Raw genomic sequence first — 19601 nt, 5'->3', positions numbered from 1 at the left:
ATAACAATACAGGTTACAGTCTGAGGCCAGCCCCAGTTTTGGCACAGCTAAGAGTAAAATAGAAACAGGTCATTTCAGCAATCAGTCTGTCAAACCTTTAGCCAAGCTAAGCCGCTTCAAATCCAAAAGTAACTTCAAAGCATTCCTGAGCAGGAAAGCATGAACAAGAGAGGCAGGTGAGGACCCAGACTAGTCTCAAAAGCAGAGCCCTCGAGGGAGGGGGAAAGGAATGCACCCAGCCCCCTGGCCACAACTTGAGGAGAGACACTGTACCAATGCCTAGTTGGTTGTCCACTGCCTCTGCCCTGTCAGGCTCACAAAGTAAAAAACACCTAAAAAACAAAATGCAAAATGACTGTTAAAACATCCCTACCACCTGAGCCGATCTCAGAGGATGAAGCACCACCTCACATGGATGTTGCAGGCTCTGCCTTCACATTCCTGCTACACACCAGCCCCTTGGTACTTCTTGTACTCGGCTGTCATTTATGGATCTCAAATGTCCAAAACAAGAGACAGACACTATCCTTAAGTCTATGCCTACAGCTGAGAAGTTGAAGCATAGGAGGGCAGGGAAGGAGTCTACATTCACATCTCAAGGCACAAGGATGGTAACCATAGTTCCTGATGAAACTTTGGTCTTGCCTTGCTCCTGCCTGCCCGACCCACAGCCTTCCCTTTCTAAAAGGCTGCAGAGGCTGGAAAAAAGTGAAGACAAACATACACCAAACATAACAGAAAACTAAGCTTCTTTTCCTATTCATTTACAATTGTCAGAAGTGAATCTGTGCCCCAAAAGGCCAAAATGCACAGTAAGGGGTCTCCCTTACCCATCAGCCCTATTCTCAGTCTCCCCTCCCAATTCTTCATATCCTTTCAAGAGCATTTTCCACCTCACAACTATCCACTGTCCTTCTCTGCAGCCACTCTGCAGTTGTCTCAAAAATATCTGGGCTCAAAACTAGAAAGCAGAAACCTGGTGGGATAGAGGTGGCAGTGTAACTGGTATGGATAGGGACAGAGTTTACTTTTCCATGTTACAGCCTGAAGCCCTCCTTGGGCCATATGCCTTATTCACCAGTCCAGGCAAACAAAAGTTGTGGTCAGCCAGCTGCAAGCAGGCAGGTCAAGCCTATAAATATCTCTCTCTTTCTAGTATCTTTACTCTTAAAAGTTTATGCAAATTCAATCTAAGAATAGATTCCCGTCATGGGAAGAAACCAAAAAACTAAATGCCAGATGTCTTGTACACATCTGCTCTAAAACTGACACCTTCAGAGACCCCACACTAGCAACAAGCTGCAAGTATGCAGGAAAGTTATTCTGCACAAACCTGGGGAAATAGCCTCAATACAGTGAAGTCAGAAGAGTGAATAAGTGGGGAAAACTGGTGTTTGGACCTTGCTTTTACAGACACTTAAATATGTTCTCACCTTGAGGTTAACAGGAATTCTTGGAAAAGTTAAATCCAGGCTTATGAGTTTCCCAGTTTTACACTTCTAGCTCATTTTAGAAAAACTTTATGTAAGATTTACAATTACAGGAATAGGTCAATTTAGCAATTGCAGAAATTGTGGTAACAGCCAAGTAATGGCCAACAAGAAACAGCTCCCAGCACAAGTTACTCGTTCCCCTGCAAGAGTGGGCAAGAAAGTGATTATGGAGGCAGAACAAACAATCAATCCAACATAATGGCTGAAAGGAAACATGAAAAACATTTTTAGTAAGGCTGTGGGAAACTTGTGGGGGAAAAACAAAAGATGGAAATAGATACTGAATGACTTAAACCTGTCTTGAAGATCATGTACTGAACAAGGTGGGCTTTGTTCTCAGCCTCCCTGCACACTGGACCTCAAAAACCACTACAGACATTGGGTGTTACTGAAACAGATGGAAACAACTTAGAAAATCTATTTCCCTCCTCCTACAGGCTAGCACAGCTGAAGGAGGAGGGCAGAAAGGCAGGTAGCAGAGCAATATGACATGTGGCCTGCCTGGTGGCAGCACACTTGCTCCAGTGGCATGGGGATGAGACCGATGTCCAGGGTCATCCTGTGCCCACAAAGACAGCAGGATCCTGTCCTAGGACAGGCCACACACCCCCAGCTGTCACTCTAACCTGCCATCTCCAACAGGTCTGTCACCAAGGAGACAAACTCTAGTTTTTAAGGCTATTTTAAAAGCAGGCAGGTACATTTCCCTTTAGTACAAGCCACTCCTGCCCACATCATCGCGGGTGGTGCATTAACATGCACCCAGTTAGAAGTGACACGGGGAGCCAGCCTGCACCTCAGCACACAGCAGCACATGGCACCTGAGAAGCTGCCTTTGCTGAAAGGAGTTTGCAGCTCCAGATCACATGAACAGAGTAACCGCTGGTGTGAGAGAGACAGTAAGATGTGCAACAGGTTCCACTTCCAAGTCCACATTATGTATCCATATGGGCTAAAGGGCCTGACCCTAAAAGACCCCGAGGTTTCCTGCTCCTCACACTCTCCCCATCCTTGCCTGCCTATAAACACTCACTGGCCTGGGAGGGAATGGCATTTCTGCACACCCTGGGAAAGAACCTGCCAGCACTCATTGCCAGGACAACTGCTAAGAGACTCACCTAAAACACTGCATTACTAACTACATTACAAAGCAAGAACAAAGCCTGTTTGCCACGTCCTCTAGAGCTAAGGGCAAAGCTCTGAAATGGCATCCAGACACAGCTTAACTGCTCTGTGCCATCCTCCTCCTCCTCACACTGCTGCTGACCGCAGGCACACAGGTCCACAGCACGTGTGTTTACAGCAGATGTGCACACACACATGCAAAATGTCACTCATGAGCCTCCTCACTAGCCCGTTTTCACTCCCAGTCCTGGAGGACAGAGTCCTGCAGAATCGTAAAGCCTGGTCACAGAAAAAAAAATAGCTCACTAATCTGCCCAGTGGGGTGATTATTTGGAGAATGAAAATTTTTTGGGACGTTCTATAAATAAGTCACTCAGCCAACCTCATTTCTCAGCTCCAGCCACTCCACGAAACCTCTCCCAGTTCCCCAGCAGCAGGAGATGATCCTGGAGCATATGAACCTCCCCCTCCACACCCTGTACCTCCTGGTCCCCGCAAAGGACACTGGTGCTCCCAGTATCTGTCCCCTTACTCCACCAAGGGGACTGACATTCATTAGAGTTATCAGGAGCACTGTGTACCTTCACCATCTAACAACAGAGATGCTTTCAATCTCCAATTTCAAACCTTGCAGTACTGCCATCCACAAAATTCTCCTTCCCTGCTCCCACAGATTCAAGAACTGAAAAATCAGCAGGGTCATGCCTTTGAATATCTGTCAGACAGCCAGGTTCATTCTAATACTACAATTTTCTCAAGTATTTCTCCAAGCTTCACTGTTTTGAAGTCAGCAGGTACGAAAAGGTCGTGAGCATGATTCCAGGGTTAAGATTAAATAAAATCCCAAACACCAAGAACAACTCCTCCTCCTCCTCCTCTCTTATAAAACACTCTGCAGAGTGAACATAAGATGAAATGTTTTCCATTCATTTTCCATTTTTAAACCCCACTTGTTAATGTTTCTTGCCTTTTTAAAACATCATTTGACTAGAGCTCTATTAATTACCCAGTGGTCTCAGCAGTATGAATTTCTTCAGGATTTTTCTCCAAACGAAACTCCCCTCACTTTTAGCCTAGTTTGAAACTTCTCTCTATTAACTTCCAGAGGAGCTTGGTTTCTGCCTTGTGCTTGTTTTTCCTGTCACAATTAATATCTCCTGTATGAGTTAATTTAAAAACATTCACATAAAACAGCTAGGAAATACAAAACAAGAAGACTTTCTGTAGATGATGTTTCCAGATCATTTCCGAAAACCCTGTCTCACATTGAAAAGCCTTCTCACAGGTTTTATTAGTTGGCATCTTGTGAAATCTCTAACAGTTTTCATCTTGTTTTAAGAGAGCACTTTGGGCTACAAAGCTGTCAGCCTTTGAAGACACGTCTGGTGGATCTTCACAAACAGCTTAGCTTGTTAATGCTTAGCCACAAGCACTTCTCTCTCTCTCTTTTATTGTGATGCAGCTTAATACTCCACTGCTTTGTACAGTAGAGCTAATGGTGAAGACATAAAACGATTATTAGGACTGGAAGTCTGACATGGCGATTATTCCTTATAGTTACCAGATATTCATGGTCTTGCTCCTCCGACAAACCACTTCAGAACAAGCAGGTTGCATCTCTTCCTCCCACCATTCTTGCATTTCCCCTTTTTCCCCTCCAGATGTTTATAACTGCTGAGTTACAGACAACTGTTAAAACTGCGGTGGGTTTTCATAATTTTCTATGCATCGCCATTTCACACAGCCACAGAAACTATAAAACTGCAGTTAGGTCCTTACAAGATCACCAGTTATTTCCTGATGGGCATTATTTTTTTTTCTTTGCCTTTTTTTAAAAAGGAAAAAAACCCTGGAACTTCAGCAAGACCAGTTCTAAGACTGGGGCAGCATCTGAAGTCACATTCCCACACATGTATTTAGAAACATAAATAAGATGACCTGATTCTTATTTTGGGATAACAGAAAGCTCCAGACACTCACCACTTAAAAAGAAGTGTAGTTTAAAAGTTGGTTTGTTTGTTTTTAATAAACCTGAAAGGGATCTCTGAAGACCATCTCATCTGACTCCTCATTCAGCATATGGGCCAAGTTGTATCCGGTTGCTCAGGGCCTTGTCTAGCTCAGCTTTTAGTATCTCCACAGGTGAAGACTTCACAGCATCTCTGGATAATTGTTCAAATGTCTGACCCAATCCCACTGTGAAAATGCATTTCCTAATACCCAACTGGAATTTCCTTTCTTGCAGCCACTGTCTCTTATGCTATCACTGTGATTCTCAGAGGATCCTAGCTTTGTCTTGACTGCACCCTTTCACAAGATAGTCACGGACAGCAACAAGATCTTCCCTTTCCTTTTCCTCCAGAAGACCAAACAAAACCCACCTCACCCTTTCCTTACAAGTCCTATTCTACAGTACCCAAACTTCATGGTGATCCTCATTTGGTTTATCATTCTCCATTTATCTTCAACAACCACAGATTGGATATATGGAAGTAAGTGTATTTCTGGCCCTTCTACCACTTCTTTTTGATCAACTTTTGACTCAAAATTATTACAATGCAAAGTTAGTAACCTCTGTAAAAAGCATTCATATGCACCCTTAGCGCACCATCACCCCACCAGAAACATTTCATTACTGCATCATCACAACAAATGAACATGGGCTCAGTGTGTTCTACCTTCATTGAAGTTGTCATCAGTCGAGATGTGGGTCAAGGGCGACTGGGGTCGAGAGTCCCCACACAGGGAATAGCTGTGTTCTGCCTGGATGAGGGGCGCTGGGGATGCTGGAGACAATTCCACCTCCATTATTTCATTCTTCTCAGACAAGAAGGGATCATTCAAGAGCTGGCCTAGGACATCAGGTGAAAATTCATCCAGGAACTCTGTGAAGTGCTGTGGAGACAAAAAGCAGGGAAAAAGTTTATCTCCTTGCCTGTCTGTCATGTCAACAACAGGAGAGCATTGATCAGAACAATCTTATATCTGCACTGGGCATCTGTGCCAGTCAGCAGCAGGATCTACCAGCCCTGTCTAACAATCTGCTCCTCCAATCACTACTTCAAGCTGAAGAGCTACAGCTAGAACAAAAGTCCTCTCAGAGGCACACATTACAACAGAAGAGCCTGTCATTAACTTGCAACAGAAATGGAAAATCAAAGCACGATACTCATGTCCTAAAGTGGCCTCCTCCCCCTACTACACAAGGTACTCACTACAGTGCACCACCAAAAACAGGAAAGCACATTTCCTCCAGGAAAGTACATTTCCTGCAGGATTTATCATCAGAACATTTTGTGTGTGGAACAGAATATAGTGGGTTAATGTTCACTGAAGCAGAAAACAAAAATGAAACATACTCAGACACAGACTCTGACACCACGTATGACTATTTTAGCTGTGCAGAACATTCAGTGTGCTCTAGGAAAACGGGCCCTGCACATCCGCAGCCAAGCAATTACGACATTTGCTAAAAATTGGGTTTTCTGAATGATGTATGTATCTATTTTAGAAGCTGCCTTCCACCTAGGACTAGAGCGCATATCCAGCTTTTAGGCCCCAGAGCTAAAGCTCCTGACAGTCAGAACTAATTACCACTTTATCTATTACACTGAATTCATTACACCAGCAGCACATGCTATATCTGTATGCAGTAGGAAAACTTTGTGTTTGTTTCTTATTCAAAATGAGTAAAAACCAAATCTTGCAATCTACTTCTTTGAGACTCCAGTGCAGTTCCCAGCAATAGCTGAAAACTCTGTGTCTCTTCTTGGTTTTGTTTCCAATGTCAGAAAATTACATCTTTGACAGACAAAGAAACTGCATTGCAACAAATCATTCCTGCTCATCTCATTCACACAAAGAATTCTATTTTTGTACAAAATACTCGTACAATGAATTGTAATGAGATTTTCTGAACAATCAGGCATTATCTTTCATCTTATATAGGAATCTTTGTCGACTGGGGCATGATGCAATAAAAGTCTAAGTTTGTTTGATTTGCTCTGTTTTTGCAAGCAGTATTGATCTTGGCTCTTCATCTTGCTCTCTCCTGCAGAAACAAACACTGAAATTCAAGATTTGGCTTCCTGTAGGCTAAATTAGGACTTAAACAAGTCAATATTGTATAAACCCACGAGGGAAGCTGTGTGCTCACACCCTCATCACACCCTCATGCACTCACATTTCACAGCTCCAGCAGCACCTGTGGCCTAGAAGCCTGATGCTGGAAAACCCTGAGCACAGCCAGCTCTCACAGAGTTCCCTGGAAGTTCGAGCACCTCTTCCAAGATGCTTACAAATGCTAACTGTGCCTTTTTTCAAAATCAATAAGTCTTCAGTCAATTCTGACTGACACTGAGGAAAAGAAAATATTTACTGAACATAAGGCAATAAACAGAGGACCACAGTTGCTATGCTGGAATAGCAAGCTAGCTAAATAAAAGCCTTTACAAATGACAAAACAGATTTGTAGCCTCATATTTACTTACTGTAAATGATAACACAAATAAACAAACTCTCAGAGGAATCCACAAGAGGGTCACGATGACCCCAGAAAGCCTTGTTTACTTTAATTTTGATACCTAAGGACTCACTAGGCCTTCACATCCAGGTGCTTTCCAACAAGGATGAAAGTATAAACTACAATTCCCCACTCTGCAAAGAGAAAAGAAGAAGGATGCACAAGACTAGTTGAACACTCTGGTGCATCAATAAAGACACCGATAATACAGGGTAGGCAGCCATTAAAGTGTAAGCAAGGGACAGAAATGCTTCTCAACAATGAAAGAAGTCAAGGATGAACCTACAAAAAAAGCAGTGCCTTTCTTAGGGACAATATATTCCCCCTAGTCTACACATTTCTTTTCATTTGGGCTAATGGCAAGAGTCAATTATATTTGTTTACATACTTTCCTAAAGCTGGAATATTTCCTTCTTTCTAATTCTCGTATGCATTATTCCGACTGATGACTAGCAGATGCTGAAATATGACTGATACAATATTTGTAACCCCGGTTTCTACATGCAGATACTTTACCACCAGCATCATCCAATTTCAGGATGCCATCCTTGAAAATATCATGCCTATGCGTTGACTTAGTCTGACACTACTTAGATGTTATATTTCACCAGACTCAACAGAAAGGACAACATGACCACAAGCTACTCAGCTATTTTTGGCAAATTCACAAATAAATATTTTTATTAGCCTTCTGTTTATTACTGTTTTGATATGGAAAAAATTCTTATCAGATGTTATTATACTTCTTCCATTTGACTGAAGTTAGGTCCATCAGATTTTACTTATTTTTTCTTTTCTGAATGGGGAATTTTCCTACAACCACTTCATGAAAAGCAAAGGAGGAAACAAATATTCAGCTTCAGAGAGAAAGAGGACCTTGGGGCAGGGAAGGATGTTCAACATGTTCATCAATATTTGTGCTTTCTCCTTTTCATGAGCAGCTGTAAAGCAGCAAGCTATGAGGAAAAAAAGAATTTGCATTTATAACAGAATTGTCTGATAGCAAATAAATGGTCAGTTTCTAAAAGGATTTTTTAGTTTCATTATAATTCTGAAACTTACTTTTAATGGTCTGTGATAAAACTTTGAATACTGGTCAATAGAGAAACCTAAAACACTTGCCACAGGTCAGACTGCGCAGCTACAGAACTCAGGGAACAGACTCAGGGATCTGGACTTCTCACTCAGTGATTACAAAACACACCATCACTTGATTGACAGGAATCTTTCATATGTTATACACTTCTCTACTATAGTGAATGCTTAAAGCTAGGTCACTTTTTTTTTTCTTAATAAAACAACTGTCTCATTGAAAGTGGCTCCATTTGCTTAGAGAATTAGAAAGAAAAGGCATCTGAGCAACAGCTAAAGCAGAAACAATCTGGGCACAATTAGACCTCCAGCTCCTCAAACCTTCCACCTACACCTAAGCTGCTCCTTCTGTCTTTTCAAAGCACATTCTTCAATTGCCAACCCTCCTCCTCTGCCGCCGCCCTCTGCTTCCATATGCACCTTAGTGGTCATCAGCCACTACCATAGCTGGAAAGCCTCAGAATAACCCTCAATTTTGATACAGCAGCAACCACCCCTGCACTCAGGAACAGGAAAGGGCAATTTAGGGAGGAAACTGAGACCTTTACACTTAGAATCTCTCTATATATTTGCTTGCAAAAGAAAGAAATTCTTCATCTGTTGCTTTTAGCTTGGCATCTTTCACCCAGAGAGTTAACCTTTAAAAAAAAAAAACAAACAAAACAAACAGAGAAAAGAGCACTTGCATTGAGAATCTGCCTTTTTTAATCCTTTTCTTTTTTGTTGTTGTTAATACCTCTGTAGACAGCTCCGTTGCCAGTTTCCTGCTATCCTCACACCCCGCTGGCAGCCCCAGCACTAACTGCAGACAAGGAGTTGGTACAAGGAGTCTGTTTGAATTATCAAACTATTTCCTCCACACAGCAAAGAGATGTGTTCAGCTGGGATTTTAACCTCTATAAAAAGTCAAGGATTTAGGACAGATGTAACCTTATCTTTCCCTTCCCCCAGAACCCTGAAAAGACAAACAAAACAGAAGCACTTGGGTTTACCGACAGAGTTGCAGCCCCATGGAGTTCCACCACCCATCTGGCTGGACATTTGTTCATGCCTGTAACCCGGGTGCTTTAGGGGAACACAAAGCACCTACAGACATCACCTCACAGTGAGCAAACAGAGGAAAGCTCTTATATCCGGGTGCACAGCGGATTTTGGACAGCTCTTCGAAAGTAGTATTTGGCTGCAGACCAGCTGGGCTGAGGGCTGCAGCTCTCCATCTGCCCGTTCCTGCCAGACAAAGGCCCTTTTCTCCAACTGCCTAAGGGACAAGGGTTTTTTTTTCCTTTCTTGTCTGATCAAATGAAGATCTCTGAAGTAAAATAAAACAGACTCAGGTGCATGGCAGTGCTGGCTTCTCCACCAGGTGACCTGAAGCCAGAGGAGAGCAGCACTAGCCCCAGTTGTCTGAAGATGAGATATTATCATGACTAAAAATGAAATAGTCATCTTCAGAAAACTGACTTTCTAAGAACTCACTAAAAAAGTAATGAAGAGAAGAAAAGAGCCCCAAATGACAGTTCATAATTATATTTAAATTATTAAGCAAGTGACAGGCTTTGCTGAGCCTGGAAAATGCACTGTGTTAGCTGCAAGTCCTCCACACTGACTGTAGCAGCACAATCCACTCTTGCCAGCAGAGCCACCCCAGAGGGGAGCTGCCATCCTGGCACACTGTAAAACAACCCCCTCTCTCTCAGCAGACCAGGGCAAAGTGGCCATGCAACACACCAGGGTTATAACCACCCAGTAATTCAGGATACCACCCTCCTGGGAGTTAATGGCTCCCTCCTGGCTCACCCTGAGGTCTCCCCATCCTGGAGGGATCAATCTCCCCTCACAAGAGGAACTGTCAGGTTCCCTCCTACACAACAGGCACTCATGGGATAAAAACGAAGCCTACCATGCACCTGTAGGTACAAAACTGCCTGGTATTTCTCTCTTGTAAGGCTTCAGCAGCAATCATGGGGGTAAGTGGAAAAAGAATTGCACCTTTGCTTCTGTATCAAAGGAATCAAGAGTCCATGTAATTTACAAGGCAGTGCTCCCAGAGAAGAGGAGGAAACAGGGGAAAAAGGGGAGACCACAAACCAGCCCCGCCTGTGGGGGACGCAAACATGTACCACAGGCATGAATCTCCCCCTTCCTTTCACCCCCAATTTCCTCTCACATTAAGATAACAGGGAGAAAAGGGAATAATTTTTTCACCAGCTCTTTTGTGATTTACGTAAACAAAGGTGTATAGGAGATAAACCACAATGTATCAGAAAGCATCAAACAGCTCAAGAACTGTGGCTAAATGGAGATACCATCTCCTCTTCAAGGAACCAAGCACACATTTCACAGACATCTGGCAGCTGCTTATATGGTAGCTGAGAAGTTCTGAGTAGGAGCCACAGCTGCTAACAAAAGGTCTCAAGCTCTGGGGCATCCAGGCAAGGCACCAGTTGTTAAAGGTGGCACACACACTGGTCAGCCTTCATGGGTCGAGCTCTAGACTCAGCTGCATGGCAAGAGCTGTGAAAGGCATCACACATCTCACTATCAGCTCTGCCTGTGTTTGTACATGCAACATCTGGAGGCTTGGACCAGAGACCTTCCCTGTTGAGCTAAAGAAGAACCGTGCCTAGAGATGCTTCTTATCAAGGATTGCACACACAAGCCTAACAGAGATGATAATGAAGCAGAGAAGTCCATGATGCTCTGCATGCCCAACCCCAAAGTTAACCCCAAGACACAAGCTAAAAAGCTTTCTCAAGGCAAGTGTTTGCTTCCCAGACATGTTGCTGGTGGTGCTGTTGAATTTCCTGTCCCAAGTCCAGCGGTGATGGACTGGAGGTGTCAGTGTGCACCAGCTTCCAACAACCAAGACAACTGTTCTCAATGCTTGCTGACACTTGGGCATCAGTTAAATTGCTGAGTGTTAAATATAAGTCTGCAGATTTTCAGGTGCATCACTTCTCTCAACTTTGTCCCTTTCTAGAAATTCCCTGTGTCAGCAGCAGGGAAGCTGGCCACCACCTCCTCTTCTCCAAATTCAGCCACAGCTTGTATCACATGGTACCCATCTGTCACCTTTGAGAAGAGCTATTGATGGAGCCCCTGTAACCTCACCTCTGCAATTCACACACATGTGCCCTGCAAGGAACAGAAGAGCATCTTTTCTGGCAGAGTGTGAGTTGATACATCACTGTTACAAGGCACAGATTAAGCTCCTGCTGGGTTGCTCTTAGAAGGATGAGAAATGAAGGCAGCAATACAGGATTTTTCCATGAGATTGATTCCAAAGATGGGGGCTGAAAGAAATACAAAACCAATCCTAAAGAGTCAGTCACCAACATCCTCACAGGGAGAGAGTGGAAGAGCAGAAGGCTGGACCCTCTAACAGTTTGATGTAGCAGGGTGTTTGCCTATGGTATGCATTAATTTCAGTGAGGGGGAGAACCAAATATATTTGACAGAGAATATTTGAAAAAATTAATGCAACTACACTTGAAACAGCTGCAATCTGATTGCTGAGAGACCCCTTGGACAGACCACAGTATTGAGTGTGAGACAGCAGACACATCTGGTTGCTTATTCTTAAACAGGACACAGAGATCCCCCCTCTCAGACTGATGAAGGATCAAAACAGCTGGAAGAGCTTTCTGATGGCAGGAAAAAAATGCATCCATGCAGCCAGAGCAGGGAACAGAGAGACCAAGGACTGTAAACTATCCCCCAACTCATGCCTAAAACATAATGATAACACAGCACAGCAATTTACCCTACCCTGGCTTATGTACCTGCCAAGGACAAACAGAGGGAACCTCAGATTTGTAGGCATTTATCTACAGGGTAAAAATCAAAACCAAGATGCAGAGAAATAGTTACTCAATATTTTACTCTACTGTAAATTCCTTTACTGTCTAGCCAGTAACTATACTGAAATTACCTCATTTGTGGGAAGATATGAAGAGTAACACAAAATTGGTATTTGAAAACAGCAAAGAGATCCACCCTACCAGCAGATACAATTGTTCAGAGTCTCGCACCAGCATTTACTCATTTTAAACATTAAAAAAAAATGTGGACAGATTAAAAAAAAAAAATCCACTAAGTGAATAACATACAGGTTGTGTCATGAGCAAAACAAATGCCAGGAAATTCAGAGCAAATAGATTTATATGGTAATTAAATCTGCACATCTTCCCAACTTGCTCAGGTTACACAGTTGGAAATGCTGAAGTTCATGCTGAGCAAATCTTATAATCCACCCCATTATGTACACATGCTTGCACACACTTCCATTGCAAACACTCAAATATTTCCACCCTATAACCCACAAAGAAGAAATGTATTTATTTTTAACTATTCAGGGGACTTTTCAAGAACCATGCTTACTCCCTTGCCATTCTTTCACTTTCCTTAACACCCCTGCCTCCCCCCGGAAAAGAATTTTGGATTTAAAAATATGGTTAAAACCCAAACTAAATTATATAATAGCTAGGACTAAATATGGATTGATAGGGGAAAAAAAGAAAAAGGAAAGAAGCCCTTGTGCAGCTGAGGCAAGGGTGAGAAATAACCCTTAAGTTCAGTGTCTTTTAAGTCCACTGTCTGCAAGCAGACATTGCTATTGCTCATTCCTAGCCCAAGCCTCTTGGGAGTCACGCAAAACAGGAAAATCCTTCTCACGTTCCCCTGCCCTTCCCCCAGTGCATAGTTCTTGGATCTAGTCTAACTTTTCAATAGGCTGAGCGCCGTGTTTTGCTGTTTCCCACCCTCTCCCCAAAAAAGCCAAAGCCAGAGAGCAGTGAGTCACTGGGGCCAGAGCACCAGGGCAGTGAGTCATTGAGCTGGAAGCCCTTCACTAAGGCTCCCCCATCTGGGTCCCTGTCTGAGACCTCAAAGTACATTATTAATTCTGTTCCAAGTAAGCATCTGGATTACGCTCTCAGGTCAGATGTAGCCATTCTTTTGTCTCAATTCTTCTCCCTCCACCCCCCACCCCTTATTTTTTTTGCCTCTTATACCAAGCTCACTGGTATGCACTTCGTTTGTCCCCTAAGTCAGCTCCCAGGCTGCCAGCTGGAGCAGCAGAACCACAGAAACCCGAACCTCTCCATCACTGCTCCCCATGGTGAGCAGCAGGGTCACAGTTCTTTACCACCAGTGATTGCAGAGGCTGCAAGATGGGCCTGACTGACCAGTTTGCATTTCACGAGCCTCCAAACCACCAAGAGCATGGAGGAGCCTCTCAATGCCACTTCCCAGCTAGTGTCGCTCACAAATAGACTGGGAAGGTAGCTCAGCTTCCAAAACTTAGTCACTGGTGTCTCCAATGGTTTTTGGCACCCACACAAGATACTTAAAGAGACCAGTTATGTATTAAAAACTACATAATGAAGAAAAAAGGTATGTTTGGATTTATTTTTTTTTTGCCCCAGCTACGCTCCAGGTATGGAATGCCAGTCATAAATATTTGTTGTGAGATAATACTAGTTTTCTGGGTTACACCCCAGGTACACCTAAAGGCTCTATAGAAGGAACTTGCATTTACCTCAAGTTTTACATCAAACTACTGTCTTCTGTGTAACTACACAGAGTTTAGCCGAAAAGTGAACAGTGAAAGAAAGCTTTCAGGCAAGCTGAAACCTTTGTGTACAAATTTTACAATTCAGCAGTGGGCATTTAAGGTCTTGTTTCCTGCCCAAGAGCTCGGCAGCAGGGACAACACATTTGGTTGTTGCACAGCTGGTTTAACTTATGACCACTTTTGAAATAAAATAGTTACTCCAGTTCCTTCTTGCTTTCAGATACATCTTAACGTTATACCAGCATTTTACAACATTCGGGCACACTGCACTTGGTTTCATTTATCATCTTCCCTCACCATGGAAATGGGAGGGGACAAAGCAAAGAAAATTCATCTCAGTCCTCATGTAACATCATCCCTTGTTGATGGGTACAGATAAGCCCTTTGTAAAGGGCACAGCCAGCACCATTCCTGTCAGAATCCACTAGTTTTCCACGCATTTTAGAGATCATAGAATATCTCAAGTTGGAAGGGACCCATAATGATCATCAAGTCCAACTCCCAGATGATTTTACAGTTATAACAGGAAGGAAGAGAGGATAACCAGGGAGAGAAGTCAGAAGTCACAGGCACTGTCCAGCTGTCCCACATGGAGACAAGACCCTCTCCCCAAGGATGACTAGCACCATGCAATTCAGGAATGGTTACTTAAAACAGAGATGCTGTAACCTGCTCATCTTCTCACTCTGAAAGGTCTCATCACAGCTCCCACATGTTAAGCAACACTTGAAGCTCCCACACTCTGTCCACAGGCACAACCTCCTACAAATATAACCATCCCAGTGGGCACACTGTGCCAGGATGCCATTGGGAGACCTCAGAAAAATCATAATTTCACATCTAGGTTCCCATTAGTGCAGGGGGCCTCCTGCAGAACATGTATGCTTTCCAGCTCAGTTGTTTCATGTTTAAAGCCTCCTCCCTAAGGACCAAATTAGAATCTTTCAAAGGAGGATCTTTTCTTAGTCTGAGTGGTGTAGGTAGGAAACAACTTCTGCTCCATCAGCAGTGTTTGCTGCATGCTCTGGCTTGCCAGTCCTGACAGGATACTTCACATTTAAAAATAAAAATCCTTATTTTCTTCTTCAACAATGCTTCTTCATTGTTGGTTGCAAAGTTTAAATGGCAGAATTCCAGCTTGCAGGAGCCATTGTTCTTTCTTTTTCCTAACACTGGCTGCAAACCTACACACCAACTATCAAAATTCTGCTCTTTAATTAAAGCTGGTTATTATAAAATAAGTAAGCCTTTATGATCAGTATTGGCAGCTTAAAGAGAGATTGGGCATTTTATTTCACAACAGAGTTAGTAGGTTTTGTTTTGCAGATTCACAGTATTGGGGGGAGAGTTTTATTGGGTTGGTTGGTTGTTTCTAAGAAAAGAAGCATGGAAGCTGAGGCTTGAAAAGAAAGGACACAAATTTAAGTTCCAAAATGTTTATTTAGGCACTCTTAAGTTCTGAAGAGTCAGACTAACTCATCAAGTGCCTAAATGCAGACAGCCTGAGTTGATTATGGAAAATATGAATAAGCTTTTAAAAAAAACTGCTCAAAGCTCATAGACATAATGGTTGAAACTGTAGATGTGCGTAAAGTTTTAAAAAGAAAAAGCACACCACACGCATGTAAACCCATTCTTGAACTCAAAAAAAGGTGCTTGAGCACAATGGAAGGAGAAAAATAATGGAGTGGTTTTGCAAAACAAATGTGAAGAAATCTACAGGTCATATCACCCTACCCCGGAGATAAACTCCCCTGCCTGATTCAGAGCTCAAGGATCAGCAGCATTTGGCTAGCAATGACCTTAGCTGCCACGGGCTTTAGACCCTGCCCTGCACAAACTGCTGCCCCCTCTATCACACAGATATCTACTATCAGGGCAGAAGGAGGAACAACACTAGCAGGACTTTGTGTTCAGTGCTGCTGTCGCTGAGTGTTGCACATTAAGTACCGTGCACTAAATAAGTCGGTTAGGTGTCAAATCTTATTTCAGTGTGTGATGGGCCAGACAGGGAAATGAACAACTACATTAAAGAAAACCTTCCAGTAAACAAGTCGTATGCCTTGCTTTCAGTAGAAACATCCTGGGTTTTGATCTGACATACCTCTCATCTTTCCCATACGCTTGCACTAAGCCATGGATGCACACAGAGCTGGCACTTTGTCAACAGCAGGTACAATCAAAGACTTCCCATCCCTGACTGTCAAAACGTTCCCAGTTTGCAACTTTGCAGCATGTTTCATGTCAAACCTGCTACCGCCCCAGGAAGCAAAGGGAGAGCACAGCAACAGCACTTGACGATAAGAACACTAGGAAGGACATCCCTACTTTGTACCTGAAAGAGAACACGGCTTTTGAAGCCATGACACTAGAGCTTCTCTGGATGAGCCGGCCCTACCAAACCCATCCCACAGCAAAAAGCCTTGCATTTTGAAGCCACCCCCAGTGGTCCTCTGTACCACGAGATGGATACTTCAAGACACCCACGTTGCACTTGTACAGCCTTAAGTCTGCAGAAATTCACACAGGAACCCACAGAAATGGTTTTGGCACCTCATTTTGTGTGGACCAGTACTTCCATCAGCACTGGTACTTTGGCAACCTCCCTCTGAGGAAAGATGTGTTTCATTTTGTGTCATCACAAGAGTGGGGGTGGGTCACTGGGCTTTTACTGGTGTCAAAGTCAGACCAGTTTGTTTTGAAGCTCTACTCAAAGCTGTAGAAAGGAAACAAGGAGACAGGATATGAACAAGATCAAATATATACTCAAAAGCATGCGTAGCATTTGTCTAGACAAATAATTTTAAGATACTCCATTCTTGAGAGCTCGTATTCCAATTTCCTATGTCACAGTGCCAGAAAACATTACTTCAGTCAACTTTATAAGAAATAAATAAATAAAAAAGGAGTGGTACTGGACTAAGGTTCAGGACCCAAAATAGCAGCAGATGGAAATATCTGTATCCTAAGACCAGGTCTTGAACAAAAACAAACTTGTGCATTTATTTCCCCTCTCTGCTTCTTTCCAGAGATGCAGTGACTAGTGGAACAGCTTATTTAGCTGGCTTTTTCCCCTCATGAGTCCTGGTAACACAGGAGAGACTTTCAAACCAGTGTTGTCTTCATCTGCCTGTGAACTGACATTTCAGTTTTTCTCACTAACCCTCCTCCACTGAGAGCACTCCTCTCCTTCAACTGTACCTCCCCTCTGTACCTTCCATTTCCAAACCTTTGCTCCCAGGCAGGTAAAAGAGAGGTCAAGCTACTCATCCCCTTGCAAGACGTAAAGAAGCTGAACAGAATCAGAAGTGAAGCTGCAAACTGCAGGCAGAGACCCTGGAGGAGCAGAGCCAGAAAAGCAAGGGTGCAGAGGGAAAGCAGCAAGGAGGAGGCAAAGTCACAGTGCCTGGAAAGGGATAAAATAAACCTACAACAGATAAGCAGCATATTAAAGTTGTGCAAGAACTTCCTCCATCCCCAGCTGCATATTTTTGCCAAGTGTCACTGACTTTTGCGCCTTGCCATTCAAAACTGCCCATCTTAAAGTGGTCACTCTTGTGACTGCTGTGGATTTAGTCTCTTTTTTTCTTCCCCACCAGAAAGGCAGGCTGAGGAAGGAAAGGAGACTCAGTAGGGGCTGGCACTGTGTCTCCATCAGTGAGACAAAGGCACGCTGCTGCAGGCACAGTGCCAGCTTGCTCTCAGGCAGCACAGCCCTACCCTTCTCCTGCAACAAACATCTCCTCCAGCCCAGTCTCTGCAGTCCTAATGAGACGGTCAAGCTCTTCAAGCTGCCCCCATGGAACAGAAGATCAAGAGAACCTGAGACAACGTCTTTAGCCAATAAAGGATCAATGTTGATTGTAAACCATCTATCAACATTTCAGCACATGTCTAAACCAAAAAAGAAACCCAACCATACTGCCATGTCACCATGGCAGGTGAAGAGAAAGCCACAGGGGAGAAACGACGCTGCTTATCCTGGAAACATAAGTATTATATATTTGCGCTACTGGAAGAAAGGTAAAATTACTGAGAATTAACATAAATCAGACTCTTGAAAACAAGAAAGAGTTAATAGAGAATACAGTTCAGAGGGAAAAAGATTGCTTCTGAGTTTGTCAGGATCCAAGAGAATGTTAATTATAGATCAGGTCATTGCTTGGCTGCAGTTATTGGGGGGAGAAGAAGGAAGATCAAAATGTTTAATTGAATATTCCTGGGAGGGGGTGGTTCTGAATTACTGCTTTTTATATAAGAACAGATGATACAGCCATCCCACAGGATGGTAATGAAATTACGTTTATCCCAACAACAACGGAAGAGAATATATAAACAGCTACTCAAAGCTGGCCATTTTAATTAGTAGACCTAGAAAATTTCCATCTGAAAAGGCTAAACAGTGCTTCTAAGGAGCTCTTTAAACTATCTTCAGTATGAGACAATACTGAAGGACTGTAAAAAATAATATGAAAATATTTAAGTGTAAAGAAAGCAATGAAGTTAACCTACTTATTGTTCATTTCTGATGAAGGGCAGAGATGGAGAAGAGAAGAGAAGAGAGTAGTTAAGAGTCCAGGAACAAAAGGGAGAAAAATCTAATTTATGCTTATAATTCCACAATAACGGGTAATCTAGCCTCTCTAATTTTACCTCTTTCTGTAACAATATTACAAGCTTAATACCCCTAATATTGTGAGGCAATTGACTTGGTGCTATACAAAATGAAGCTGGAGTGAGATAAAGTCAACAAGCCACATTCAGCGTGACAAAGAAATAAGAAACTCCCATATGTGAAACACAAATGAGCTGATTGTGCCACATGTTTTCAGTGGGTTCCCAGAAGGGATCAGTTCTTGGCCCCAGACTCTAATGACCTGAGAGGAACAGTCACCACTACTGAAGGTTCCAGATAATGCAGCATCAGCAGGGGCAATAAGTAATAAAAAGGTCAGGTCACAAAACCAAAACAGAGTACTTGGTAAGCAGCCATAAATGAGTGACATATCTTAAATAAAGTTGAAGGTAAAAAAAAAAATATGCTGCAAACAAAACTCTCCAAGTCACACTTGGGTGACTGACAATCAGGAGAGACCCCAGGACTCTGGGAGAGACGTGGTTGAAGGAGCACCCACAGGACAGGTAGCACAAGTGCTGGGCCCTGGGGAGGAATTACTGCAGATAGTGCTCAGGCTCCAAGCTTGGGAGCCTCCTTGCTGCACTCCAGGTCGAACTCCTCAGCCAGCACTGAGGTTTCATACAGTTCCAGAAGCAGCCAAGCACCAAGGACCCCTGCATGGCCATCCCGTTCTGTAGGGCCACTGCTGGGCTCATGCACTCAAAGAACAGCAGGGAGGTACTGCAGAAATTTTGCCTTTTTTATGTATTTAGGATTCTTTTTTGTTTGTGCTTGCTTCTTAAATGAGGCCCCACATTTAAAAGTCACCCTGTAAAAGATCAACCCCCAGCTACAGCTTTGCACTACAGCCAATCACACAACGTGTTGCACAAATCTGTGTTCCCTGCAGAACGCAGAGCACACAGGTTTGAGGACTTCAGAAGACAGAGGGGTGTGGAGCACAAATTACTCCATGCTCATAGTGGATGTGGCTGTTACTACCCAAAGCCAGCTCCAATTCTATATCACCAAATTTAAAAAAAATGATGTTGAACAACTGGAGAAAGTTCAGAGAATCACGAAAATAATTGTGGAGAGAGATGAAAATCCTGCCTCAAAATAAAAGCAAATAAGGTAAGCATTTAGCTTATCAAAGAGGAAACCAGTGCAGAACAC

At 43.1% G+C, this 19601-nt stretch overlaps 1 protein-coding gene across 2 annotated transcripts in view; it reads right to left on the bottom strand.

Moving 5' to 3' along the window:
• The window catches only part of CREB3L2 (cAMP responsive element binding protein 3 like 2), a 77390-nt gene that overhangs the window by 27251 nt on the left and 30538 nt on the right, over positions 1-19601 (bottom strand). For both annotated transcript variants that reach the window (XM_027680568.1, XM_027680569.1), the window contains exon 2: positions 5297-5513. In XM_027680568.1, coding sequence (XP_027536369.1) covers positions 5297-5513 — 217 coding nt within the window. The remainder of the gene's footprint in view (positions 1-5296; positions 5514-19601) is intronic.

Source organism: Neopelma chrysocephalum, unplaced genomic scaffold, assembly GCF_003984885.1.
Source record: "Neopelma chrysocephalum unplaced genomic scaffold, ASM398488v2 Primary Assembly neopelma1_59, whole genome shotgun sequence".
NCBI lineage: Eukaryota > Metazoa > Chordata > Aves > Passeriformes > Pipridae > Neopelma > Neopelma chrysocephalum.
The sequence above is the reverse complement of the archived record's forward strand: the minus strand, read 5'-3'. Positions and strand labels throughout refer to the sequence as shown.